Source organism: Castanea sativa, chromosome 9, assembly GCF_040712315.1.
Source record: "Castanea sativa cultivar Marrone di Chiusa Pesio chromosome 9, ASM4071231v1".
NCBI lineage: Eukaryota > Viridiplantae > Streptophyta > Magnoliopsida > Fagales > Fagaceae > Castanea > Castanea sativa.
The window spans coordinates 31,315,917-31,343,279 of NC_134021.1; the positions used below are offsets into that span (position 1 = coordinate 31,315,917).

At 35.0% G+C, this 27,363-nt stretch overlaps 2 protein-coding genes across 4 annotated transcripts; one reads left to right on the forward strand and one right to left on the reverse strand.

Annotated features, from left to right (window-relative positions):
- Positions 1-553: 553 nt before the first annotated feature.
- Positions 554-7,889, reverse strand: LOC142609492 (co-chaperone protein p23-2). The gene is made up of 6 exons (XM_075781085.1): positions 7,643-7,889; positions 6,890-7,073; positions 3,703-3,862; positions 1,479-1,510; positions 1,331-1,376; positions 554-818 (listed from the first exon to the last, which is right to left on the reverse strand). Exons 1-6 carry the CDS (start codon positions 7,645-7,647, stop codon positions 784-786), a joined length of 462 nt encoding a protein of 153 aa, XP_075637200.1. The 5' UTR covers positions 7,648-7,889; the 3' UTR covers positions 554-783.
- A 5,257-nt stretch (positions 7,890-13,146) lies between these two features.
- LOC142610373 (protein RRP6-like 2) lies at positions 13,147-25,370 on the forward strand. 3 transcript variants are annotated; one of them, XM_075782180.1, is made up of 15 exons: positions 13,147-13,893; positions 14,728-14,883; positions 15,924-16,082; positions 16,193-16,276; positions 17,097-17,176; positions 17,319-17,369; positions 18,311-18,419; positions 21,611-21,693; positions 22,039-22,084; positions 22,417-22,504; positions 22,605-22,774; positions 23,593-23,946; positions 24,032-24,133; positions 24,613-24,892; positions 25,012-25,370. In XM_075782180.1, the coding sequence occupies exons 1-15, from the start codon at positions 13,282-13,284 to the stop codon at positions 25,023-25,025; spliced, it is 2,388 nt and encodes a 795-aa protein (XP_075638295.1). In that variant the 5' UTR covers positions 13,147-13,281; the 3' UTR covers positions 25,026-25,370. The 3 variants fall into 3 exon arrangements, with proteins under 3 accessions (XP_075638295.1, XP_075638293.1, XP_075638294.1); XM_075782178.1 differs by having other exon boundaries at positions 24,613-25,370; XM_075782179.1 differs by having other exon boundaries at positions 22,605-22,756; positions 24,613-25,370.
- Positions 25,371-27,363: the final 1,993 nt, after the last annotated feature.

Consider the following 27,363-nt stretch of genomic DNA (forward strand, 5'->3'; position numbering starts at 1 on the left):
TCGCTTTTTCTTCCTCCCCAAAAGTCTTACCAATTTGACAAATGAATATTAAACACATTGAGATGCTCCAATAGATCTAAACCATCTTCATCTGTAAACTAAAAACTTGTTTGTCAAATTCTTTCTTATATAGAAACATTCTAATTTATTCCAAATCTATTTTGTTGCCCAAGCTTCTAGAATGCTGTGAATGACCTCATCGTCTAGGTTAAGGGAAATTGCACTAGATGCCTTCTCATCCATATTTTCCCACAAGGATTCTCTCAAGAAACCCAAAACCCAAAATCCAAAATCCAAACCCTGGGTTCTATCTCTCACAAAAAGAACAAGACAAAAAACCTCTTCTCCTCTACATGTGGCTAGTTGAAATATTCTCTCTCTCACTTACAGCCGAAGTGATTGTCACACACATAAATAAGAGTTCTACCAAGTGTGGAATTCCTTGTACTAGGGGTGACCAAGTTGGTCGTTGTGGCATTCAAGCCACCCAACAGAAGAAAGAACATAATTACTCAAAGAACCCTACAATTTAGCTATCAGATAAAACCAGCCAGACAACCAAGCAAACAAGCCAAGAAATCAAATGTAACTCTGAAAATCAAATGTCAGACTTTCTTTAAGCATGAGTTGGATTAGCTGTATACTGTGCCAACATGGTCATAATTCTGCATCTCATGGAACTGGAGTTTAAATGGAACCACTCTACTCTTCTTAGAAATAGGTACTCTAGGGAAAAGTTGAATTTATGAGATGCAGAATGCTACTTGTCACTACTGAGAGTCGCTAGTTTCCTCTTGCCTTTTCCAAGTCAGGAAGATCTGCCAATGCATTACCCTTCATGTCAGATTGAAGAAGATGAAGACGATGATGTTGAAAAGTAAATACTAAATTTATTTTGTAAATATAAAAAAGAAAAAGGGAAAACATACATGCATAAATACACGAAGCAAAACTAGTAATAGCCAATACATCTAATATGTTACTCGGAGATTCTTCAATGCACTAAGTTACCAATATCTTAAAAAGCACTAGACATGTTTCTCCCTTCAGTATAAAATGGATCAAATGAAGGTTTGAGACAAGGTGTATGGCTTTCTGGAAAGATCCATTTCCCTCCTTATGATGTAGGAAATGAAAAAAAAAAAAAAAATCAATGTAAAATGCAAGGTTCATTGATTGATTAATAAATTTAAGAACACAAGAATTCTTGCTATGCATGTAACAAGAAATAGATTTCTGTCCATACATGAAATGCAACCAACACATGTATTTTTCAGAATGCAATTCAATACAACATTAAGAGGGAAGAAATTTAGGTTTTGAAACTCACAAAGCATTCCTTCGTCATCACTGCTTTCATCATCTTGACCAACATACTGCAAAAGAGAAAAAATCAAGGTACATGATTAGGTGATTAGGGTCAAAGTTTGTTGACTTCATTTCTTATTCACTACAGTTAACAGAGGTAGTCAAATTACCGCAGCATCATCATTATCAGAGGCCAGATCAGCTGCAAAGACCACAAAATTCAGTCAGAACAAGTGAACTATTCTCTACAAGTGCAGGCACTTGATGCGGAAGTGTTATGATTCAAGACAATTAAAAGTAACAAGAAAATTAAAGGATAAACCTAAGAATCAACACTTAGGGTCACTTGGAATCAGCACCAAGCTAATTGGTAAAATCCAAATTATGGATAACCTCCACAAACAAAGTATTGTAATAATTAATTGGTATTGTGTGTGCAAGAATAATGGAGAGTTAGTTGAGCATCTCTTACATCATTGTTCAGTGGCACAACACATTTGATCATTGGCGTTTGCTTAATTGAAAGGTATTTTGGGTTATGGCGAAGATTATGCAGTAGATGCTAGATTGTTGGCAAGAAAGATTTCACCACAAGCAACTCAAGCTCTGGAAAGCAACTCCATTATGTGTAATGTGGACAATTTGGCAAGATAGAAACAATAGCTTTTAGTGGTGTTGAGCTCCCTAATCTATTTGGCAATATTTAGGTTGGAAGAAATAGCCTTCCAACCCATTTTTTATCTTTATTCCCTTTACAGCTTTACCTGTAGGTGTGGCAAAAAGGTTGGAAAAGCTTCAAAAGGATTTTCTTTGAGGAGGCATGGGTGAGGAATTCAAATTTCACCTAGTTAGTTGGAAGGTTTTTTGCAACCCGATTTGTAGTGAAGGATTGGGAATTAAGGATCTATTACTTTTTATTTTCTATTCAAGCTTCGTTTAGATAACAATTATGGCAATATGTGGTGGAAGAGAGAATGTGTCATAGAAGAGGGTGATAGACTTAAAGTATGGCCCAAGTGGGGAAGTTGATGCTAAGTTGAGACTAGAGGGCCTTATGGATGGGTTTGTGGAAGAGCATTAGATGAGGATGGGATAAATTCTCACACTTTATCAGATGTGATGTAGGTGAACAGGCTTCTGACTTGGTTTGTGGAATGGTAAATCTCCTCTCCAGGAAAGATATCCTAATCTTTTGCTAATTTCTAGGGACAAAAAAGCTCAAGTGGCGGATTACCTACTATTTAAAATTGGTTGTTGTTCTTGGAACCTTCTTTCTATTAAAGCGGTCAATGATTGGGAACTAAAGTCCATGGCTCATTTACAAGAAGATTTATACGCTACAAAGTTTCGACATTGGGAGGAACCGAGGTTTTCAAGTGAAAAGCTATTACAAGATTTTATAAGGTAGAAGAAACTATTTTCCTTGGCAGAGCACTTGGAAAGTTTGCATAACGCCAAGGGTGGCATTCTTCTCGTAGTGTGTGACGTTGAAGAAGACTTTGACTACAGATAACCTAAGGAGAAAAGGGATGATTGGTTATTATCGACTGGTGTTATATGTATATAAGAAATGGAAAGCGTTTTCCTCATCGCTTTCACCATTGTGTGGTGGCTAACAAGTTCTGGTCCATGATATTTTGTTTATTTGGTGTTACTAGGGCTATGCCTTATTCTGTGAATGAGCTCTTGTCATGTTGTAAGGGACATTTTGGAATTTGTAAAGAAAGTTAATGGGAGGATTTGGAAAGTGGTTCAATCATGCTAAATGTGGTGTCTTTGGAAAGAAACGTCCATTGCTTTGAAGGGAAAAAGCATGATTTGGATAAGTTGAAGTTCTTATTTTTAAAAACCCTATGTAAGTGGACTTTGACCTCCAGTATTTTCTCTACAGTGGATTTTCTAGAGTTCTTGGACACAATAAGATTTCGATAGATTACTTGTATTTTTCTCTATGTTTGTTTCTTTGTTTGGGCATTTCCTTTGTATACTTCCCATTTATTAGGGTTGCACCCCTTTTTGAGCTTTTTAATTAATCTTTATTACTTATCCAAAAAAGGAAGAGGAGAACTCATTGCTTGTACTCTGTTTTGAAAGATCACTTCAAAATGGACATGTATTTTGGTCAACATTTCATAAAAACTGGGACAGAATTTAAGTACAAAAATATAGATATACCCCCAAGAAAAGCACACAACTATCAACACTAAACCTGAGCAAAATCCCGAAAAAGGCCAGAAAGGATCCTTCAGAGCAACATGGGAGAATAACCACAACACAAGTCATGAATTCCATATATATATATAGATATAGATATATTCACATCTCAAGCCCTGAGCATAGAAATTGTAAGGCCTCATATAAAAAACCTAACTATAAATTGCTAAATGAACTTACAAGAAGACTCTTCCTCATCCTCATCACACCATTTGTTCCAATCAACCTTAATGTACGGTGCAGGTTTTTCTTCTGACTTTAACAATCTTTTCCACCAACCTTTTTGCTCTTTCTGGATTGAACACAGAATGTTCCTCAACCCAACTTTAGTTTTACAACCCTGCACCATAAGAATACAAAACTCAATGTTCATAGAAACTTCCAACCCTTTTAGAAGGTCAAGTTGAAATGAACTTAAGAACAACCACAATCAAACAGAGGTATTTATAATCAATGCTTGTGTTCTCAACTAAAATATGTTCACGACTTGAAATTTTTAACGAGTATTTCAGTTAGATATCAGGAAACTTAAAAACATATAAGAGTTCCACATATTAGATAAGCATGTTACATCAGTAAAGTGCACATCTGAAATATTCGTGGCCAAATGGCAATAAACAGATTTGATTTTCATAAGTAATTTTATTTAATTATTATTGGTAGGTTACACATGCGCCCAGTGGGTTCAAAACCCACGACCTTACTCTCCCCCTAACACTTATAACGGGAGGAGTTGTTAGTTGAGCGAGACCTTGTTGGCTTCATGTGTAATTCTGAAGTGGTTAAAAAATTAGTATTCAAATGTGAAAGTATACATAGCTTTGTCAACAAATTTAAAAGTACCATGCCACACTAGACATACTAGCCAAAATATTTCATACCAGCCAATAATCCAGTACACTTAACCACTTGAAACATACCCGTTTAAATGCCAGGTTGTTTTGGCCTATACCAAGGATTTTGGACGGTACAAAATCATACTCCATTTTTTGAAACCATTTTTAAACATGAGAGATCTACAAGAGAGGCAAAAGAAAAGAAGCCCAAAGATGACATCCAAAAAATCAAAATTTAATAAATAAATAACCCAGCTTCAGATTGGGGATTGTCCTTTTGCATCCCTCTAAACTTCTAGCATTCAGTTCCCACCATAAGCACCACATAATGAAGTGAGGTACCACTTTTCAAATTCCTATATTCTGTTGATGACCAAACCAACCTTCCCAAGATGAAAAGATATCCAAAACTCTCAGTGGCATAACCCACCAAACAGACCAATTACCATATTCCACAACTTAGTAACGATAGGCAAGGAAGGAGTAAGTGATCCACAGCCTCCCCACAGGTTTGCACATAACACCAATTTAACACAACAATACATCTCTTCCACAAGTTATCAATAGTAAAAAAATTTCCCAAAACAGCACTCCATGTAAAGAGAGTGACTTGGGGTGGAAGCTTCAATCTCCAAATAATCTTCCAAGTACAGCATCTGAAACTTTGTCAATGCAATATAAACCAACAACTTAACATTCAATAACTTTCTTTATTTTAGCCAAACCAGAAGCATTTGTTGGACACCCTTCTATTTTTGAACAAGACATAAAGCATCACCTGGGAAGTCTCTTACTAAAAATTACAAAATAATCCAAAGCTAAGCTAATGTTGATACTTGGAACATGGGAACAAGGATCCAAAAACTGGAACATGGGGACATCTCATATACAAAATTTGCACCAGAAAGAATATTGTATATTACAAATCTATGATTCTTTTGCGAAGAATTTGGCAAGGTTATTTAGTTTGTAGGTAGTATTGAGCTCAACATTTTGGCCCAACTCTAACTTAGTTAGAAATGTCAAATATCCTTGGAATTGCAACCAAGTATCCCTGGTGCAATCACATTCGCTGCCACCACACTCAAGAGATTCAAGACCAAAAAAAAATTGTCAAGAGGCATGGCATAACATTGACCGACTGAGAAGGGTGACCACTTTTGTTAAGCAAGGAAAAAAAAAATCTGTTTTTTTTTTTTTTCTTGGCTGGTGGGAACAAATAATAAATCTAAAGATATTTCTGAATAATGTTAAATTTGAAATTATGAGCCAAAGTTTACAAGTATGTAGCTGTCAACTCCTAAACAGTCAATCAAAGAGTCACCATTAAATTGGACAAGCCCTTAGTTTTCCAAATGCTCAAGTTGGGTCTTTATTATTTTTTCTTCTAGGATAATTTTCCAATGTTCTAAGTCTCTATAAATATGTCATTGTATGCTTTTAGAGATAAGAAAGGAAATTCCAATTTCTCATATTGTTTTCCTCAAAAAAAGTTGTATTCCCTTCAACTATAGGATTAGACCTTGAGACAGATTCTACCCAAGGAGGTGGTCTCCTCCCACATCAAAATTATTTTCCATTTTATTGTCTGCGTCAATATTCTTATCACGTCAGTGTATGGAGAATTAGAGGAATCTTTTTAGCACAGAAGGGGTGATGATAATTGCATTAAAAACAAACTTCTCTATTGACTTCCTCTTTGAATTTCCTTGTGCATGCTCTCAATCTTGCCTTTCACTGCCAAACTTATTACAACTTCAAGCAGCCTCTCACAATTACCCTCAATTTCCTGAAGCCACACCTTGAGCATTCGCCTTGATGCACTCAGATTTTTATATCCACCTGCATTTGAGTGAGCTCAACACTCATTGTATCAAATATGAGATTTTCATATAATTTCTCTCCTTTTTTTTTTCTCCTCCTACTCCTTGGTTTGGGGGATGAAACTGTGCCCAAAGTTCAGGTAGCATGTCACATGCAGATTTCATATCCATACCTGCATCATTTTGTATTGACATGGCCACATGGGTGCCTTAGGGTCAATTGCCGGTACCATGTAGCAGCAATGGTGGTTAGGAAGCCATGGTGTACTGCACACAGCCACCATGAAGAAAGAGGTCAGGACTGCAGAGGTTGGGAGGTAGCATATGGTTTGTGTGGAAACCTTATTTGTGATGGAAATGATGACCTTGTGAATGTATCGATATGATGAAAAATCAAAGTTTTTATTATAAAAATTAAAATTAAAAACTATCCCAATAAAGACAAATCAACACTAAATGACCTCCCATCAAAAAAAAAAAAAAAAACACTAAAAGACCTTCTCCCCACTATATTCTAGATATCTTCATGGACTTGGACAAAGCAAATATGGTGTGTAAGTACACTGTTCATTTTTCATAACTCCAATACCCTAAACAGTTTGAGTGACTTCCGAAACTTGATTGACACATAATTAACTAGCTTAATAGTTAGTAAAAATAGTCGCATGATAGAAACAAAACAAAATTGCAAGTAAAGATTAGCATTACCTCAGGTACTATTGCTCCATAAAGTTCCAAACTTAAGTCAAAGGATTCACCTTGCACCCCTCGAGCAGAGAAACTAAATTTTCCCTGGGGCTCACACTTGACAGAAATATCCTTTGCATCAGGTAGAGCTACGGTCAGATAAACCTTGTCAGAGCGCTGAGCCCAAAGAACCTCTGGATTGCGACTGAGACCACACCCCCCCCAAAAAAAACAAAAACAAAAATTTAGGTACTCAGACATAAACCGAAAACATCTATGTGGCTCAAGAGGGTCATTGTCAGAAGCAAATGTAAAGTAATTTAAAAAAAAAAAACCATTAAAGCGCTACAACAGAAGTAGCCATAGATAGCGTCAAAAAACAGAGGCCTTGCAATCAAAATATTCACCATGCTTTATGCTTATTTGTTAATGCAATTTGCAAAGCAGTAATCAACACAACACATCTCTGTACACTTTTATCTTCTTTTCACTGTTGTTTTGTCTCCTCCTCTTGCTTTTAATTTCATCTACTTATATATTTTCCAAATTTAATTTAATTTGATTCTCCATTGAATACATGTTGATTTGGTTTGGCGTATTTATTAAAACCCTAAGATTAAAACGACCAGTATACTTGAATAGATGTGTGTGTGTGTGTATGTGTTAATACTTGCTGAGATGAAAGAAAGAAAGTAGAGGTTGAGGAGAGTTGAGATATGATGATGATGATGATGTCGACGATGATGAAGATGATGAGAATGGGTGGAAGCGTACCTCATTTGGATTTTGATTTTGTGGACGGAGAATGAACGGTGTTTCTGTGAAAGGCCGCGTGCGTTTGTAAAGTGTTACAGGGAGTGAGTGTGGAACGGAACGATATATCAAATCAAATCAAAACAAAACACTCACTCTAGTCCGTACACTCACAACCAAGGCAAGGTATCTTTTCTCAACAACTCACTTCTCCAACTTGTCTTTCAAGTTTCAACCTTCAACTCAATCACGGTCAAACTGTCAAAGCGTCAAATTCAGTCAACTCCGCTCCGCTTAAACGTTTTTTTTTTTTTTTTTTTGGTGTGATTTTCTTCTCAAAATAAAAAAAGTGTGGTTTAAATAATATTTTATATATTTTTTAAAGGAAAAATGTTAACTAGTACTATTGAGGAATTAGTTTAGAGCTATTTTTAAAAATATTTTATTAGAAAAATAATAAAATAATAAATATTAATAATGATAAGTTTAATTTTATTTTCTAAAATTGTGTATTATAAGTCATATTTGAATATTTATTATTTTTAAACTTATGTTATTAAGACAAAGGACAAGATAACTTTTGTTAAGGCACTTTTCTTTTAAGAACCACAACATGATGTTTGTCACTGATTATGCAATAAAGTTTATAGTCTCAAAAAACTTCACACTCAACTGATGTGATGAATCGTTAGTAATAGGTGAAAAACATAATGTTAATTGTGAGTCAAAATATGCACTAATAAAAGCTTACCAACTCAATTGTTATTAAAAAAACATTTAAAGACTTTTTTGTGAGGGGAACTCAACTTTAGACAAAGTTGTTGACAAGGTAGCTTGGGCGGATGAGTTGTTAACTCGACCAAAGCACCCTAAAAGCCCACTACGATCACTAAAGTCAACATTAGCATGATTAAGGGGATTTTCCCCATGTCTATTGGCCCTTATGTCCCATACTCTTGATCAGATGGGATCTACTACTTATTGCTGATGTGACTTCCCGGTAACTTATGTCTGACACAAATTAATGCTCCGCAAGCGAATTCCCCTAAGGTATTATCCTTAGTCCACGGCAAACTCTTGGGGTATTTGGGAGGACGGTTTGGTAAGTCCATCTAGGCTCAACTCGAAGGCTAGGACGGGTTGACCATATCATTGAGTGGGCTTACAATTCGAGACCAAGCTGACTTATTTGGTCCATACAATAACCTCTCACGGCCCATTTCCAAAATGTGGGGATGGGATCATGGTACAGTTCTCAACACATGGGGGATCGTGCTTGATGTAAGCATTGATTATCGGAAATACCGAATGTTAGGTAATAAATGATTCGTGCACTCTTATCACATTTGTATTTCTCATCATTAACCCCTTAATGGCTAAAGCGTGATTCACAAATTAAAGAGAAGAAATTTGGTGAGATTAAATGTCCATAATCATGGAGTAATTCAATCTGCATAAAGGGTGATTTTTAAATTAAAGGGAAGAAATTTGGTGTGATCGAATCCCCAAAATCATGGAGTAATTTTTTTAAAAAAATTTACTGAGAAACAAATCATGGAGTAATTTAATCCCCAATAGTGGTACAAAAGGTAATGATCATCAACCAATAGAATTTTGAAACATGTCCTAATCTTCATATATCTTTCCTGCACTCTATGATACTGTTACTCATTTAACCATTGGAGAGTTCCTTTACTGGCATTCTAGCAAGTCTTTTTTCTTGCAAAGTGTTTATAGATCGAGCCAGACCCTTGATCAAACTACATCATCAAATAATAATAATAATAATAATGGTAAAGATAAATCAAATAATAGTTAGGTTAGAGTTAAATTAAGTTGGAAAATAAGAATAAACAAATATGTATCTTCAAGAAAGTCATTTACGAGTTACAATGCATTGGTAATTTTTTTTTAGAGGAATGAGATACTTTGATGTGTTTGGCTCCTTAATTCACGGGTCTTCCACTTGATTGTTTGAGGGAGTTGTGTGTTGATGTTTTATAGGAGATTATAGTGATGTTGATAGATTCTAGAGTTTCTGAAATTTTTTGTAGCTTAGAGAAAGTAATGTTGCATGAAGTAACCTAGGGGCTGTTTGGCAGATTGGATCTAACACACATTTTCAGTTTTAAACAATCTTACACACATTTCTACATACTTTTTCACCCACACGTATTTCAAAAAATTACAAACAACATTACTCAAACTCCTCTATCAAACGGGCCCCTAATTCCTAAGCTCGTTACAAAAATTTCTCCAACACTTCGTTGTTCTAAAAATGGGGTGGAATTCGCTCAAAAAAACAATCCATTAATTTGGTATAAAACGAGGTGGTATTTATAGAGATAAATGAATTATGGCGGTTTTAATTTCATTTATGAAGTGTTCACCTTGTTTCTATCATTGTGTGCATTTAAATTGAGCTTTGGGCTGATAAGAGGTGGCAAAATTCAAATTTTGTCAAAAAGCTTGACACAACTGTCAATCAAACTAGCACTTATATCAAATTTAGCTCAATTAATATTTTTGTGTGATCTTAGCTTGAATTTTCAATTTGTTTTATGAGAATAACAAGTTTAAAATATAATTTAGCCACTTAATGATCAAAACATTATCCAAAATATATTTGAACTTTCAACATGGTTTTAAAAACCAAAATGGAGGCAAAACCGGATTTGCCTCCGGTTCCCGATTTTTGGTCGGTTTTCACTGGTTTAACTCCAGTTTTTGGCCTTTTCTTGTACCAAATTGGCCTCCGATTCAACTGGTCGGACCGGCTGGTTCGGTTTGGTTCGGTTTTTAAAACATAACTTTCAATTTCAAAATTTCCCTTTTTTAAAAAATGATGCAAAATTAAAAATTTTAAAAAATATAGGATTTATGATTATTTTTAATGACATTAATGCGTCAAAAATTAAACTAATTAAATTTTGATGTATAATTAATTATGATAAATCTAATTAAGGACCAACATTGAAATGAGCTATGTCCATAATAAAAATGCAAAGCTTATAAACTTCACCAACCCCCAATCTTTAAATACGGTAAAAATCTCAAGATTCTTGCATTCCAACAACGTCATTCCTTCGGATGGTGATCAACATTAAGTATTCTTCATCCATAATGGTTGTCTAAGACCAATAACGTCCAAAATGGTCTTCGGAAAGGAGGAATATGCACCACAAACATAATATACGGACGTCCAAGGGTATCATCAAAAGGAAATCTTGCGTCTAAAGGAGAGCTAGGTCGTCCATACCATGAAAGTATGGACAACCAATAAACACTTAGTAATTTTCTGAGTGTTTTCCATAATCTCAAATGGATAGGCCATTAACCCTCATCTCAAAACATGGGGGTGGATTTCCTGAAATTCACTCCACTCTTCCCACTAAGTCCACACATCTCCCACGATGTTAGTGGCACATAACAAGTAAACCTACTCCAAACTCTTTATAAAAGGGACCAAGTTTCATCCAACTAAGGTACGTTTTACTATTCATCCAGTCACTACATTTGCGTTCTAAAGAGAAAATTGACTTAATTGTCGAAAGTTCCTTGGCTAGTTCACTCTGGTCACCTTCGATAGTCTATTTCTTCCTCTTTAGATCATTCAACTGTCATTGAAGCCTGGAACATTCAGCCTATTGATTTTTGTGCATTATCACATTTATTATACCATGGTTCAAGTAATGGGAGAAAATCAAAGAATTATTGGCCATGCTATCACTCCTACACAAGGAACACACCACTACATTTGTAAGGAATGAGAGAAAAACCCAAAACACTTTATTTTTTTTGTTTAATTGGGTATAGTGAGTTATGACTTAAGCATCAAGAAGCCTAGGCTGGCACCAAACCGATGTCACTTTGATAGTGTGATTTTCATAGGTTCTCTAAAACTCTATTTGGACTAGTGACTCATTGTGATTTGTGGTATCAATAGAATTAATAAGAATTTCTCCTCTATGAAAAGTACATAATGATTTACAGACACTGTTTGAAGAAACAATTTTGGAAAAATAAAATAAAATAAAATTCATAGAAATACGATATCAATGTATAAAGGACTTTTTAAGTGTTACACAAAATTCCAAGGTTTGTATTTTATGAAGAAAACACATGGATTTTTGTATAGTTTTCATTAAAAAAATATCAATGATTTAACATGTAATTTTCATAAAATGATCATCTCTATTTGAAATAGATTATTTATTTAGACTATCACATTATTTAAAATTTTAAATGACATGACAGTTTGTACACAGTTAGATCTAAAAAAAAAAACCTATTTCTCAAAAAAAAAAAAAAAATCTTAACCGTGAAATGAACAAAATGAAAAGATCTTGTCTAGCAATTTTGGAAAAGGTCCTCTTCTATTGAATCCTCCAATTACCTCACATTTTTAGTTGGATATGGAACACATGACATTTATTTAATTTTAAGATGACATGTCTTTTACATCTAAATAAAAATTGGAGAAAATTAGAGGATTCAGAGATTGGGATAACATGAGAGAGAGACAGAAAGAGAGAAGGAAAAATGGAGAAAGTCTATGGCTCTCTCAAAGATACCCCAATAAAGTCAGCACCAATATCAACTTTCTTTTATTTCTCTCTTTACATTGGGAATGTTAATAATAATAAATTTTTTAAAATTCTCTCTTTAACCTTTATTTCATTTGATTATGAACCCCCTTTTTTAATCGAACTAATTTTTTAGATGAGTTTTTATTTTTATACTTTTGGTACCAAATGGTGAGTTTGATGCATTTGGGTGAAGTCATTTTGAGAATTTTATTCCCATGGTAAGCAAGGGAAAAAAATTGTCATTTTCAGTTTGTAATTCATTCTTAATTTTATATTTTTGTTTTATCTTTGATTTGGAGAGGTTTTGTTTTAGTGGGCTCATGTGAAAAACAACGGACCATCAATTTTATTGTCAATTTAACACTTCCAACCAAACAAATTCTCCCATTTTTCATATTTCAGTGATCATCTCAATCAAATATACTAATAATAATAATAAAAATAATAACAAAAGGAAAGAAATGTTTATATTTTATAACATTTTCACAACAAATCATAAGTGGTAAGTTGTTATTAGTTCTTTGAATTCACAACATAAATTGCCATTTTTTTGCCTATTCATAATAATTTGTTATGAAAATGTTGCGAATTTCTAAAAAAAGGAAAAAGAGAAAAACAAAAAAAAGAGGCATTCAACGAAATGAAAAAAACACAAATAACATAACAATTTTTGTGTGCACATCACATTTTGTACATGTAGCGGTGGGCACGTGCATTCCACCGCTTGTTACATGACACTGGACTTTAAAACCGTTTTCACACACACACTCTCTCTCGCACACAGTAAAACAGAACAAAACAAAACACTTTATTTCACTTTCACTTCCCACTTTCTCTCTCTCCTTTTGGCTGTGTGTGTGAAAGAAAGAAAATGCCACCACCCCCACCTTCGCCAAACTGAAAAGTGAAACGCACATTCATTTACATTTTATTTATTTTTGTCTGGTAATAAAAATAATCATACTCATGAAGGGAACGCTAACGCTCCTAAAACCCTAAGCCCCCCTTATTACTCTCAAACCCTAAAATTCATCATCCAAGAATCAAAATCAAAATCAAAATTCCAAGACGATGAATGAGCAGCAGCAGCACCACCATGACGAAGCCGAAGCCGAAGCCAAAGCCGACACGGCCCAAACCCTAGCCTCCTCATTGTCCAAGCTCTCCGCCTCCTCTCGCGGCGTACCCTCCGGCAAAGACTTTCACTTCTTCAACAACTTCGACGACTTCAAGAACCCCATCCGCGAAATCTCCAACAAATCAACGTCGATGCTCCACGCTATAAATAACAACGCGAGACAAGAAGGACCGCCCAAAGCTGCCGCTGCTTTCCCTGAAGAAGACATGGACGACGCCTACGATTGGCTTGTGAATGTCAACGACGAGCTTCTTGAGCGGTTTGATGTGTCGGCCGACGAGTTCAGGAAGAAGGACGAGGCTGACTCCTCTGGGTTTCAGTTGGTGCATTATGGTAATAAGAAGAAGGGGCCGAGTGCTAGTGCTAGTGCTGTAAAGGTGGCTACGAAGACTAAACCGAAGGTGCCATTTCACATACCATCCATAAGGAAGCCACAAGAGGAGTTTAATATTTTGGTCAATAATTCCAACCAGCCCTTTCAACACGTTTGGTTGCAGCAGCAGAGGAGCGACGATGATCAAATCACCACCTTTATTCATCCCCTAGTATGTTTTCTTTTCTTTATTAACATGTTCTTTTTTATTGTGATTGGAAAAACAAACACAAACACTAGTGTGTGGATGAAATGAAATGCAACTCTTTATAGGCCTTCTTTTCTCAAATGGATGTTGTCCATTTGAGATGAATTAATGATGGAAAATGCATTGAATAGGTACTTTTCAGAGCTTCCATGCTTTTAGTAACTATTATATACATGCTGACAGTAGAAATGATAAGAGACACTTAGTATCATACTTTAATTTTGATCACTTTCTTCTCTGGGCATACATTACTGCCTTGATTTATTTTTGTTGGCTCATGGGTTTTTTTTTTTGTTGATAATCTGTGATGTTCATTTAAGAGGAAACTGATGGATAATCTTCCTTACAAATAGAGATAAGAGCTCTTGAAAGATCATCCTTATTGAAACAGAAAGACTCTTTAGACCTAAGCGATAGCTTTGCAGCAACATGAGCAGCCTTGTTGCAATCTCTCTCTTCACCCAACAAAAAGAGCAACCTACAAACTGAGATTTTAAACCTAAGATATTACTAATTACATTATGGATGGCTCATGGGTTGGTTAACATGATTAGCTATATGTTCTAATTGAGACCATTCCGGGAGAGTGTTTTCGCTTTTCTGGTATTTATGCATTTTGATTGGAACTTCTGTTGCTTGTCTAATTGTAGAGTGGTTTGGAATTTTTTCTCTCTCGTTCTCATGTTTCTTCATATTCAATTATTGTATCCTCTCTCTTCATTTTCTTGTAGTCAGTTGTATATGTTGCCAAAATTAGAGTCAGTTTTCTTACTATTTATTGTTTGCTCATTCCTATAGGAGGAGCTTTCTTTTTTGGATTTTGTTGATAAAGACATTGGGAATGTGGATCCTGTAAACCCCCCTTCTATAGAGTCAACACCTTTCAAGCTTGTGGAGGAAGTGAAAGATTTGAAAGAGTTGGCTGCTAAATTGCGTGGTGTAAATGAATTTGCGGTAAAATTTGATTACTGAGATTTATTTCATTTCAACATGTTGTAGCCTGCTCTTACTTTTTTGAATATATTCTTATTGGCCAGACTGTTAACTGATATTTTTATTTAATTTTTGGTGCCCACAACAATCATTAACAAGTAGAACTTGAGCTACTTCTATTGGCAATGTGTAAAGTGCAAAATGAGTCCATGTGGTGTCAAGGGCTCAAGGAATTTTGTGTGTATGTTCAACTGGCAATTTCAACAATCCTTATGTCCACCTATATTAGCAAATGAGTACTCATAGTTACTTGCGGGAACTTCTAACACAGCCTTTTGGACAAGTCATTCTTTAATAAAATCATGAGGGTAATAGTGAGGACTGAATGTGGCAATTTTTTTTTGTGAGGTTGACACGTGGATTCAGTTAGGTCGAAGGGTTTAACAGCTCTATAAAATTCTGGTGAACTAGATTTCGATATCAAGAGCTTTTTAATACCTTAAATAGTTGGTTACTGTGTGTGTTCTGAATAATTTGGCAAAGCAGTTGTTTTCTTTGTAATTTCAAAATAATTAACCCATTAAATCTTACTCTGATTACTTCTTTAGTGTGAATTGCTTGACTCAATTGCTTCTCTATATGTACCATCTTGCAACTATTGTCACTATGAAGATAACATGGGGCTGATAATGTACATAGAAGTTTCTGATGTTGACATTTTTAATGTTGGTGAGAGATTTCTGTTCAAAATTCTCCATTAGTTCTGATTATGGAATGTTATTTTTTTATTTTTTTATTTTTGTGAGTGTGTATCAGCTACTCATAAAATATTGAAAGTTTATTTACCTTTTCTTTTTTCTTCTTTATTTCTTCCAATTAATCTATGTGGGATGGCTGGCCCTGGACTTAATCTAGGTTTTCTTAAAGATGACATATTAATACTAGGACTACTTTGTTTCTTTTGGGTTAAATTTTATTAAAATATCTGTTCCTGTATATGTATATATATTTTTTCCAGTAAGTGTTCCTTTATGTTCATTTTAACTTCTGTGATTGTTTAGGTTGATTTGGAACATAATCAATATCGATCTTTTCAAGGGTTGACTTGCTTGATGCAAATATCTACCAGAACCGAAGATTTTGTTGTAGATACTCTAAAGCTTCGAATTCATATTGGCCCATATTTAAGGGAGGTTTTCAAGGACCCTACCAAGAGAAAGGTTGGTCTTTTGCTCACCAACTAGTGTTTTTTTTTTTTGGGGGGGGGGGGGGGAAAGGGTATTAGATTTACCAAATTATGTGATACTGGGAAATATTTATACTCAATTAGGTTATGCATGGAGCAGATCGAGACATTGTGTGGCTTCAGCGGGACTTTGGCATTTACATTTGCAATTTGTTTGACACTGGCCAGGTTTGCACTTCAAAATCACTAATTGTTGGGATTTATATATAAGCCTTGTATCTATTGCTTTTTGTCTCTGTAGGTAAAAACCTTATATTATGGTTGGTGTATTTCTCAGTACTGTGGTTCCACCAGAAACTAATTTATCCAAGTAGTTGATATTGCTCTGCATGCACAATACTGGGCATAGGATCATACTGATTTTTTTTTTTGCAACTCACCAACTTTTTGTGCTACTAGATATCTCAGGTTATCTGTGTCTGATTATTCCCTTTAATTTCATTTTCCCTTTGCCTTTCTATTCTATTTTATTTTAAATTAAAAAAAATTCCTTGTTGATCTCATTCACTTTTTACTTCAGGGAGAGGCTTCTTACTCTATTCACTTCAGTTCTCTTCTCTTGTTTTATTATTTGGATACCCATGGATTTATTTCTATGTTATGTTTTAAAAAGCTTCATATTTTAGCATGAGTTTTAAGGCTTTACTTTGTCCTTCTAAAGAAAAGGAAGTTGTTATTGTTTTTTTAGTAGTTTTTAGTAGTAGCAGGCTACAAAGGGGGTAGCATTCTCCCATCTTGTCAAATGGGTTGAACTCAAGACCTACTTATTAAAAGGGAAGAGTAATCACTGGTTACTAGGGCTAATGGTAGATAGGAAAGTTGGTCTTTCTATTAAGATGCTTGGCAAGATTCTCTTGGTTGCTATCCTTCCCCACCCTTCTTCACCCCAATATGCTCCTCTTTTTCCCCACTTTTAACATGTAATCATAATTATTTTGTGATATTCTCGTACTTACTATGAATATGAACTTTTCTTTTTGATCCTCAGGCCTCGAAGGTATTGAAATTGGAGAGAAATAGCTTGGAGTTTCTTTTGCATCACTTTTGTGGAGTTTCTGCTAACAAAGAGTATGCTTTTTAAATTAATTTTCAGTTTTACTAGATTCAGCTGTTACTGTTTATCACGCCCCCAAAAAAAGCTGCTACTTATGGGTTGACTACTTTTCCTTCTTCTGCGTTACTATAAGGTTGACTTGACAACTCCTTGCAGATACCAGAATGCAGATTGGAGATTACGCCCTCTTCCTGAGGAGATGCTCAGGTACATGTAGAGCTTGTCATGCATTTCCTGCTTGAAATTCTTCTCTTGGTTGCCTCCAAAATTTTAGTTATTATTGTTATTAGTTAAAAGTAAATTTAATAAGTCATTAACCCAAGTGAATTAGTAGTTCTGAAGGAATCCACCTCCTGTCTATATGTAATTAGAGTCGTTTACTTGCTCACTTTATCATCACTTTGCATTTAAGATACATCTGTTGGTAATGTAGTTGAATTAAGAATATGAACAGGTTTGTAATTTTACAATGACTATCTCAATATTTGACTATTGTAGCCAAATAGTCATTGGAAGATACAAGCAAGCGAGTGTTGTAAGTCTATGGGTCTGTGAATCATCTTCTTCTTTCCATTTCGTACAGCAAGTGGATATGCCTTGTTTGGTGACAGAGTGGCTGGCTTGTTGGAGAAGTCATGTTGGAGATATGGAAAGGCCGTAATTTGGAATGCTGTACTATTGGCAATCATGTGGCGTATATGGCGAGAACATAATACTTACTTTTGAGGGACATGGAATTTCAGTTCTGGATTTGAAATTCTTTTTTTTTTTCCTCAAAAGAATGCTATACATTTGGATTGCAACGACGAGCTATTTTTCTTTCTCAAATGTGGGATTTTTTTTTAAGTTGCTAAATTTAGTCATTTTTGTATTTACCCTTGTCTACTTCTTTGTACTAGGATGGTGCACATATTTTTGTACTTTTATAAGAGAAGATACTACTTAAAAATGTATGTAATTGTCAAAATATGAATTTCTACATTCATTACAAATCATGTTTTGTTTTCTTAGTTTGGTAATGTTTTGTGAGTGGTCTAAATTCAAAGTTTAAGGTGTTGCATGCTCATGATTACTTGTTTGCTATTTTCCACTAATGATAAAGGTTTTTTAACTTATATCATCATCTAATTGTCTTCTTATGATCACAGATATGCCAGAGAAGATACACACTATCTATTGTATATATATGATTTAATGAGAATCAAGCTGTATGCAATGCCTAAAGAGGCAGACAATATTGATGCTCCGTTAGTAGAGGTAATTCCTCCTGCACCATTAGCATCTTCTATAGATTTTATGGGATTGTGAATTTTTTACCCTTTAGTGATTTTTACACTCTGCGTTCATGTGATATTGTGTATTATAATTTATATATGATTTAATGAGAATCAAGTTTTTTTAAATGCCTATGTATAATGGAAATTTTGATGCTATTTTAGGAGAGATGTAGTCTTCATGGACCATTAGCACGAGCTCCCAACTCATCTAGAAAATAAATTGGGCCCTATGTTGATAATATACTTGTTGGTTGGATTTTATGGAAGTTCCTTGGGTTTATGTATCTCATTGAGGTTTGTCATTGGTTTCATCCTTTTATGATATTTGCATTGTTTGTGGCTGCACATTCATGTGATGTTGCATAAAGGGTATGAAAATTTTGAAGCTCCTTCAGTGGATGTATAATCTTCATGCACTGATCCAGCCATCGAAGAATAACTTGTTACTACTTAGAAAATTATACGAAATAAAAAATTTGTTGGAATTATACAAAAATTTAGATCTGCCCGTGCCTAAAAGTGCCTGTAATTCATAATCTAATGAAATTGAAAATTATTATAACACTTCACATTAAAGCAATTATCTGTGGCTTCTCTGTGAGCTAATGTTTCAATGATTACAATGTGGACATTCCATTGTTCGTTTAGTTGATTTTTTTTTTTTTTGAAAATTAGTTTTGGCACCAGAGGGAGGGGTGGGAGGGACATTTGCAAATTAGGAACTGTGTATTTGGATTGGTTTCGATCGGTACATACTTGGATTGATGACATCAGTTTATTTTAACAGCTTATAGTGAGGCCAGTATGCATTATGGAGTCTCCACTAAAATGGTCTATAGGTTTTCTGCTTTTGTTGGATTATTCTATTATCATTTCATCTAGATGCTTAGAAGTAGCAGCCGTCATTTCTTGTGATGAATTAGAAATTTTTTAACCATCATTTTTAGTAAGGGATATGAGTCTTTAAGGGCCTGTTTGGTTTGAGCAAAAAAGTGGTGTATTTTGTATTCATTTTCAGTTTTTGTGGGACCCACCATTAAAAAACTTTTTTAGCTTTGTATTTGTATTCAATTTTCATTTTTAGTATAAAAAAAGGATTTGAATACAAAAACTAAATACAACTTTTTGGTGTTTTCATTTTCTTGAAAATGAATACAGTGGCATTTTTGTAAAAAAAAATCAAATCTGTGGGTTCCACTATCACTGACTTGTCATATCAAAGAACACACACTCTCTCTCTCTCTCTTTATTGGTGGTTGTCATAAAAAAAAGCGAAGGGGAAGACAAAGCAGAAAATGATACCAAACAAAAAAATAGATGGGAACAAAAAATAAGTACAAGATTTGAGTATAGAAAATGAGTAGAGGAAATGAATACAACCTCAACACAAACCAAACTGGCCCTAAGCTACCATAGTCAGGTTGATGTAAATGGAAGTGACTATTTGGAGAATAAAGTTGAGCCTCGGCTCCAGCCATAGGGGTAGAGTAGATATTCTCTCTTTTTATTGATCTCTCCTTTCCTCATTTATTTATATCTTTATGGTGTTTTCACTTAGTATCAGTGAAACCAGTGGTCAACCAATTTGTTCCTAAGTAGATCCCTGATGGTCTTTAAAATTTTTCTGACTTGAATGTGAATCGTAAAATCACAAGTGAGCTAGCTCACTAGAGTTTGATTTGGCCTATAAGATCTAATCATATTGTATGGGTCAAGATTTTTGAAATTATTTAAATTATTGATTATAGAACTTAAATATTTGCTGTGAACTCATAATTTTTTATCTCTTATTTTGTTGCTCTTCTATCTGCATGCTTTGGGGATCTTGTTTCGTTAGATTGAATATGTTTCACTCTCACTGATTTCAAATGATAAGATCCTTTGCTTGTGGTATACAAAAGCCTGGAGTTTTAATAGGGGATCATTTGTGGATGATGATCCTTGGAGTAGGATATCCATTAAAGTTAAAAGTCAAAATTGTTTGTAAAAACGTGTCTAACAGAAATATGAAATTTCGATTATCTAGTTTGGTTGAATTTTCAAAATGATTGGATTTAATTGATAGGAATTTCAATCCTATCAATATGAAATTTCGATTATCTAGTTTGGTTGAATTTTCAAAATGATTGGATTTAATTGATAGGAATTTCAATCCTATCAATTTGAATATCCATTATTTTGACGAACATAAAAAAAGAAGGAATTTAGAGTATTATAATAGTTATGACAATTTTGGGATTGATGATGACTATGATGTGGTAATGGTGGTGGCGGCGGCAACCATGTTGGTGGTAATGATGGTGCCAGCATTGGCAGTGTTAGTGATATGGTAATGGTAGCGATGGTGGTGTGGTGGCGATGGCAGTGAAATTGATGTTGACAGTGGTGGTGGTATTGGCCAATGGTGGTGGTGGGAAAGTAATGAGTGGTAGTGTTACAAGATTTTGTAAATGACACCTTTCCCCATTGGAATTTTTACTTGGGATTTGGATGCTTGATTTCCAAGTTTAAAAATCCCCGAAAATTTTGAGTTACATTTTAAGCCAAACAAATGAAATCAATATCGAGAATTTCCAAACTATGACTTTCAGTAAACTTCCATTCTCAAATTGCTAACAGTAGGGAGCAAAATGCTTATTACCATTGGTTAAGGGGAAAACATTGATCAATTTAGAAGTTTGTGGGAGGACATTGCAATTGCACCATAGTTAGAGTAGGTGTTAGGTGGGGGGGGGGGGGGGTGGGCGAGTGCAATTTGCCCCCTTTTTTTGACTAGCAAGGTATGGAAATCTGGGTGCTTGACATCCTTGGTGGGATTTTCAGGGGATATTTGGGTTTCGTTTGGAGGCAATTGGTAATTGAGTATATGTGCAAGAAACTCTCTACCTGACTGCCTTCCCTCATGTATGGGGATTCTTAGGAACTTTCTGGAACTGGTGTGATTGGTGGTCATGGTTTGGTCTAAGGCATGAATATAAGTTTGTAAATTCTTCAAATATTGCACAACAGAAATTGTATTGGCTGTGACCAAATTTATCTTCCTTTCCAAGTAACTATAAACATGTATAATTTGATCAATTCTATTGGTTTTTTCACTATTTTCCGTATGTTATGATGTTTGTCAATTACTATAACTTCTCATTGTTTACTGAAATATCTTTTTGCTGATAGGTCTACAAGCGCAGTTGTGATGTGTGCATGCAGCTATATGAGAAAGAGCTTTTGACAGAAAATTCATATCTCCATATATATGGGTCTATTTCTTACTCTCAGTTTCTCGAAAGTTCTTTTCAAATGGGTGTTGGTCTACCATTTTTTGGCTCTTCAACGTCTTCTTTATTTTATTGATTTTCGAACCTTTTATTTTGAAATGTAAATCTTATTTATTTTTTATGGGATGATCCCAGTTGTGTGCTTGCATACTTGGGTTATGCCCTCTTTTGAAAAATACATTTATGTACTTATGTATATAAAGTAAGAAATTTTGTCTTCTTTGCCTTTTACCCCATTGACCCCCTGTTGAAATCTTTATTTTATTTGGCTGTGTCAAATTTTCTTTTTTAACAACTTCAGTCAATATTTATTCTCTCTCGATGCAGGTTGCCTAGTGCCAGTTTCGATGCTCAGCAGCTTGCCATTGTTGCAGTACGTTGCTGGCCATTTTCCTGTACCTTCTCTTTTATTATTGAGATAAATATTTTTCAGGGTTATTTATTAAGAAGTTTTTTATATCATTGTAGTTGATATAATTGTTTGACTTGTAGGAGCCATGGAATGTATCAATCAAAATATAAGGGATTTCACAAAATAAAAACCATCTCATCTTTCAAAATGAACAGATGATTAATAGGATAGTTTAAGTCAACTGATAATCTGCAGTTGGTTTCTCTATTGTAGTGATCTCTAGTTATGTGGGTTTCTTTTTTTATTTTTTATTTTAATATAAATTTTAGATTTCATACTTAACTTGCTTCCAGGGCCTTTGTGAGTGGCGAGATGTGGTTGCTCGTGCTGAGGATGAGAGTACTGGATATATATTGCCAAACAAAACTCTTCTTGAAATTGGTAGGGAAACCTAAGAAAATTTTTATCAGCTTGATTATTTATTTTGAAAATGGTGTCCATACAATATGTTCTTACTATTTTTATTATTCTTTTGTATTAGCCAAGCAGAAGCCTGACACTACTAGCAAGTTACGTCGATTGGTGAAATCAAAGCACCCTTACGTTGAGCACAATCTCTCTCCTGTTCTTAGCATCATTAGGCATTCTGTACAAAATGCTGCTGCATATGAAGCTATTGCTGAACATCTGAAGGTGGGACTTAAGGAAATTGTAAGGCCCAGATGGAGCTTGATGATAGTGTGAGAAATGAAATTGCTGCATAAATTTTGAACAATTGCTCCACAAAATTAAGGAATATGGATATAATCTAGAAATAGGAAACACCAATTTGATAGGTTAAGCTTTCAACAATAGAAACTGAAGACTACAAATTTTGATGTGATAGAACAGGCTTTGCAACATTTAAAGCATGACCACAGAGATACAGTTGATTGTGTCTTCATGTAGCCTGCTGTTATGAAACAAAATAAAGAAAGTCAAGTTAATAATGATGAATAGAAATTTGTTGGGAGCTTGTAGAATCTGATATTTATGGGGTGTGGCAACGATTTCTACAAATGTTATAGTTAAAATAGGTAATGGAAGAAGTTAGTGGTTATTATTATGAATGATTCTTGTTATCACTTTTATATAATTTATATAGTCACTATAATTTAATTGTTTTAAAACCTGTCTGGTTATGTAGGTAGACTAATGAAGGTGGCTTTGACGCTGCTAGGTGTAGTGTACTTTTTTGAATGTCTGACCTTAGATTGAGAAAGTTTATGCATACAGTATTATATCTTTGTCCTGCCCAAGCAATTAATTAGCAAACTTGTGAGTTCATGAGGCTTTGCATTGAGTGGAGCAAATTGAAAGGATGTAAAATTTATATAGAGTTTCACTTGTTTAATTATTTTCCCAATATATGAATTTTTTATCTATAGTTGTGTTCGAAATGGTGTTTTTTTGTGCTACAGATTTTTCACCTTGCACTGCAAAATGTTGATCCTTATTATTCTAAATAGCATTAATTTTTCATTGTTCAGGCATCAGAAGAAACTACAGTTACAGATGGATCTGATGCCTTCTCACCTGATGCTCCTATAAAACGTGAAGCTGGAAATGCTAGAAGAGTAAGCATTGATGGGGGTGATACAATGAATGGTAATATGTCTGCACTTTTGCATTCTCCTCAGCTGAAAGATGAGTCTTCAGAGCTTGGATGCAGTGCCTCTGAAGTTGACAAAGATGGAAGAGGATTCCCCTTTGAGCGTTCAGATAAAAGTGGGAACATCAGTATAAATTCTGATGGTTATAGTTCACAGCTTGTCGGAGGAAGCCTCACTACTGGGCAGAGCAGAGATGCAATTGATGATACCTCGGTGTTGGGTTCAGCGAAGGTTGTAAATCATGATTATTTTTTAGATGATTTGGATTCTTACTGACAGTGGTTTAGTCTAAAACTAATTGCCTTATCCTTTGTAGGTTACTGGAGCAACTGTTCAGATGCTTAAGAAGCCTAGCCGTGCTTTTGGGGCACTACTGGGGAATTCAGCCCCAAAGAGAAAGTTTGGTACCAACAAAAAGGTGAATTTTATACGCTCATTTAGATAATGAAGCACATTGTAATTCCTTGCCAACTGTTATTCTGCGACTCCAATATCTGGTGTAGTTAATCCTTGAACGTGGCATCCTACATTTAATCTCTCTCTCTCTCTCTCTCTCTCTCTCTCTCCATTAAAAAGAAGGAAATAGATGGAGTTTGGCTTTTTATTTATTTATTTATTTTGGTCGGGACCTTTGTTTTATAACCCATGTTCGCTGATGCTTCTTTTCTGCTTGTCATGGGAACTTAGCCTATGGCCTACCTGCAAATGTCTTGTGAGTGCAGGATGTGGGTAATTTTATGATATTTGAACATGTTGAGGGCGTGGGTAACTATTATTGAGGCACGTTTTATTTTTAATTATTTGAACCTCTGTAATTTGATTTCATATGTTGTTGCAGTTAATGATCTAATTGGCTTTATTTTTTTGTACTAAACTATATTAACAATCTTTTACCAGGAAGAGATTAAGTTGGAGCAAATCAGATCTTCAGTGAACCTTCCCTTCCACTCTTTTTCTGGCACAAGTGAGCAGTCAAAATTAGTTATAGAAGTGCCAGATACAGCCGTGGAAACTTGTCAACCTCAAGGGCATGCTGCTGTGCCAGCTGCCAACTCTAGATCAGATGATATTATAATGTTGGAAGATAATCTAAATATAGAGGAACCAATACATGGAAATTTAGAAGCCACAGATGAGCATAAGAGTGATTTTGGGGCATCTGCTTCGGAAATGGATGGTGAGCCTATGTCTCTCTCTGAATTGTCATCAAGCTTCCAGCAATGCTTTGAGTCAATTAATCAAAATGGGAATGGCAGAAAAAATGAGAAATCTCAGGAAGCTGGCTGTGTCTTGCAGCTGAAGCCATTTGATTATGAAGCAGCAAGGAAACATGTCAGATTTGGAGAAGATCCAGAGGATGAGTTGGGGTCAGAGGGTGACAAAGGTTTAAAGAGCCGGCGTGATTCTGGGGGTAAGAAAAAAGGCCCAATTAAAGGTCGAGTCCAAAGAGATGATGGAACAGGAGAATTTCCTCAAGGAAGACGACGTCAAGCTTTTCCGGCAACTGGGAACAGAAGTGCAACTTTTCGCTGAATCTCTTAACAGATTAATGTGTGAGAGAAATGAAAAGAATGTTGTGTTTCCGAAGTAAAGGTTGTCAAAAAGAATATCAATTAAATCAAATGAGAAAATTAAACTACGTGAATCTTGTTTCATTGCTAGTCTTCATCATGAAGCAAGGCCAGGCATTATGACCAACTCTTTACTCTCTATCTTTTTCTGGTGGGAAAAAAAGAGCACGAGACAGGACCCTGAGGTCCTGTATTACTAGTATGAAGAGTGGTAATGAGGGTCCCACTTCAGGCTTAATGCTTGGGGTGTTGAGGACCTATACTGTGCATATGGACAGGACAGAATCCAGCATGGGCAACCGACAGTCCACCCATTTCATTAATAATGTGTTCCCTTTAATGAAAGTTTTATGTTCGAATTGAGGGTAGTAAGCAAAGCAAGATGGGTTACGTGGAAGTTAATTCTAGTTATTATTTAAGGTCAAATTTGCTTATTTTGCTAAAATTGAAAATTTTTTGCTAAAAGTACCGTAGATAAACGTAAAAGTTAGCTGAAATAGTACAATGAGACCTATGAATAGTATCAAAAAGTGCAATGAGCTTATGGATAGTAGCAAAAATAAGCTAAATAGTAAATTAAGCTAGTTTTTAATTTGAAACCAAATGCACACTTAGTGGTTTTAGTTTGAAAACAGATTAATTTTTTAAGGCAAAAGTATCTTTTGGTCCCTCATAAGTTTGTCCCGAGATAATGTTTAGCCCATTGTGTTGTAATTTACACATTCCTAAAACTATGATGTCTTACTAGCCTCACTGCATGCTAGAATCAGACTTGCATGTGATTTGTGTGCGCAATGAGGTTTTTTTTTGGTTTAGTATTATAATTTTTAATTTAACTCAATTTGAGGCTTTTATGTTTGTCTACTAATATCATTTATTTGTGAACTATTGATAGAATTAGGACTTACGTGAGGCTAGCTTAAAAAAATAGAGCAAATCCATACATGATTTAAATGCTATTTTAGTGTTCATTTTTTAAGCTAGCCTTATGGAATTCCTGACTATATTAATATTAGTGAATAAATGTGTAAACCTAAAATTGGAATAAATGAAAAACTATGACGCAAACTAAAATAAAGAGTCTCAATGCATATGTGAAGGGCGTGTGATGAGATTAATAGTATTTTAAGATTTCATCTATAACACCAAGAATTTTGAAGTTCAATTGGTTAACACCCTTTTGGTGTTTCTAGGACATCTTGGGGTCAAACCCTCTTTCCACTTTGTAACTATGGAATTGTGAAAAGAAAAAAAGATTTCATCTATAATTTTTTTTTTTTTAGGTCAAAAGGAAAATGGATTAAAAGACTAAGGCACAAAAACAGGCTCAGGACAAGTCCTGCTTAAGTACATGCCAGCTAATTCAGAACCTAACACATCAGTAACGTCCACAGGCGGACTATTAAACAAAATAAATGGCTCCTCTTGAGCTGCTCCTAAATTAGCCAGCTTATCAGCACTTCTATTGGCCTCCCTATAACAATTTTTAACCGAATCCTGGGAATCAGGGTTGCAGCAGCCTGCAATCATCCAACAAAGAAGATATGAGAGAGGTAGTTCCTCTAGGTGAGTTCAAGATATCTATAACAGACTTAGCATCTAACTCGACTTCTACACAATTTAGATTCCTATTAATACAAAGTAAAAGACCATCACGGAGGGCCCACAATTCTGCTACACCTATGTTCCTAGCAAATCCCACCACCTAGTCACCATTTTCATCCCTTATGACTCCTCCACCTCCAGCCGCACTGGGGTTCCCTAGCGAATCCCCATCAATATTCAGTTTGACCCACCCCTGCATTGGTCTTTCCAATCGTATCCATTTAACCACACTTCGAGTGGTAGCCTTGGGATTGTATGCGCAGAAAAAGAATTCCATAGCTCTTTGAATAATTTTTTTTGCAAGATTGGGGTTAGTATTTTTGCCTTTGAAGATGACTCGGTTCCTATTCTTCCAAACTAATCAGATAGCAAACATAAACACAATTCTCCACGGAACCTGCCATTGAGTAACTGCTTTGTCTTTTGTGCAATTAGCTGTAAGTCAAGGAAGTAGGTTTTGGGAATGAAAAGA

Coding starts and splice junctions, on each gene's coding strand:
- LOC142609492 (XM_075781085.1), bottom strand. Junction 1,377..1,478: donor CTGATAATGATGATGCTGCG/GTAATTTGACTA, acceptor TCTCTTTTGCAG/TATGTTGGTCAAGATGATGA. Junction 819..1,330: donor TGATGACGAAGGAATGCTTT/GTGAGTTTCAAA, acceptor ATGCATTGGCAG/ATCTTCCTGACTTGGAAAAG.
- LOC142610373 (XM_075782178.1), top strand. CDS start 13,282: ATGAATGAGCAGCAGCAGCACCACCATGACGAAGCCGAAGCCGAAGCC. Junction 17,370..18,310: donor CTTCCTGAGGAGATGCTCAG/GTACATGTAGAG, acceptor TTATGATCACAG/ATATGCCAGAGAAGATACAC. Junction 23,947..24,031: donor CGGTGTTGGGTTCAGCGAAG/GTTGTAAATCAT, acceptor TATCCTTTGTAG/GTTACTGGAGCAACTGTTCA.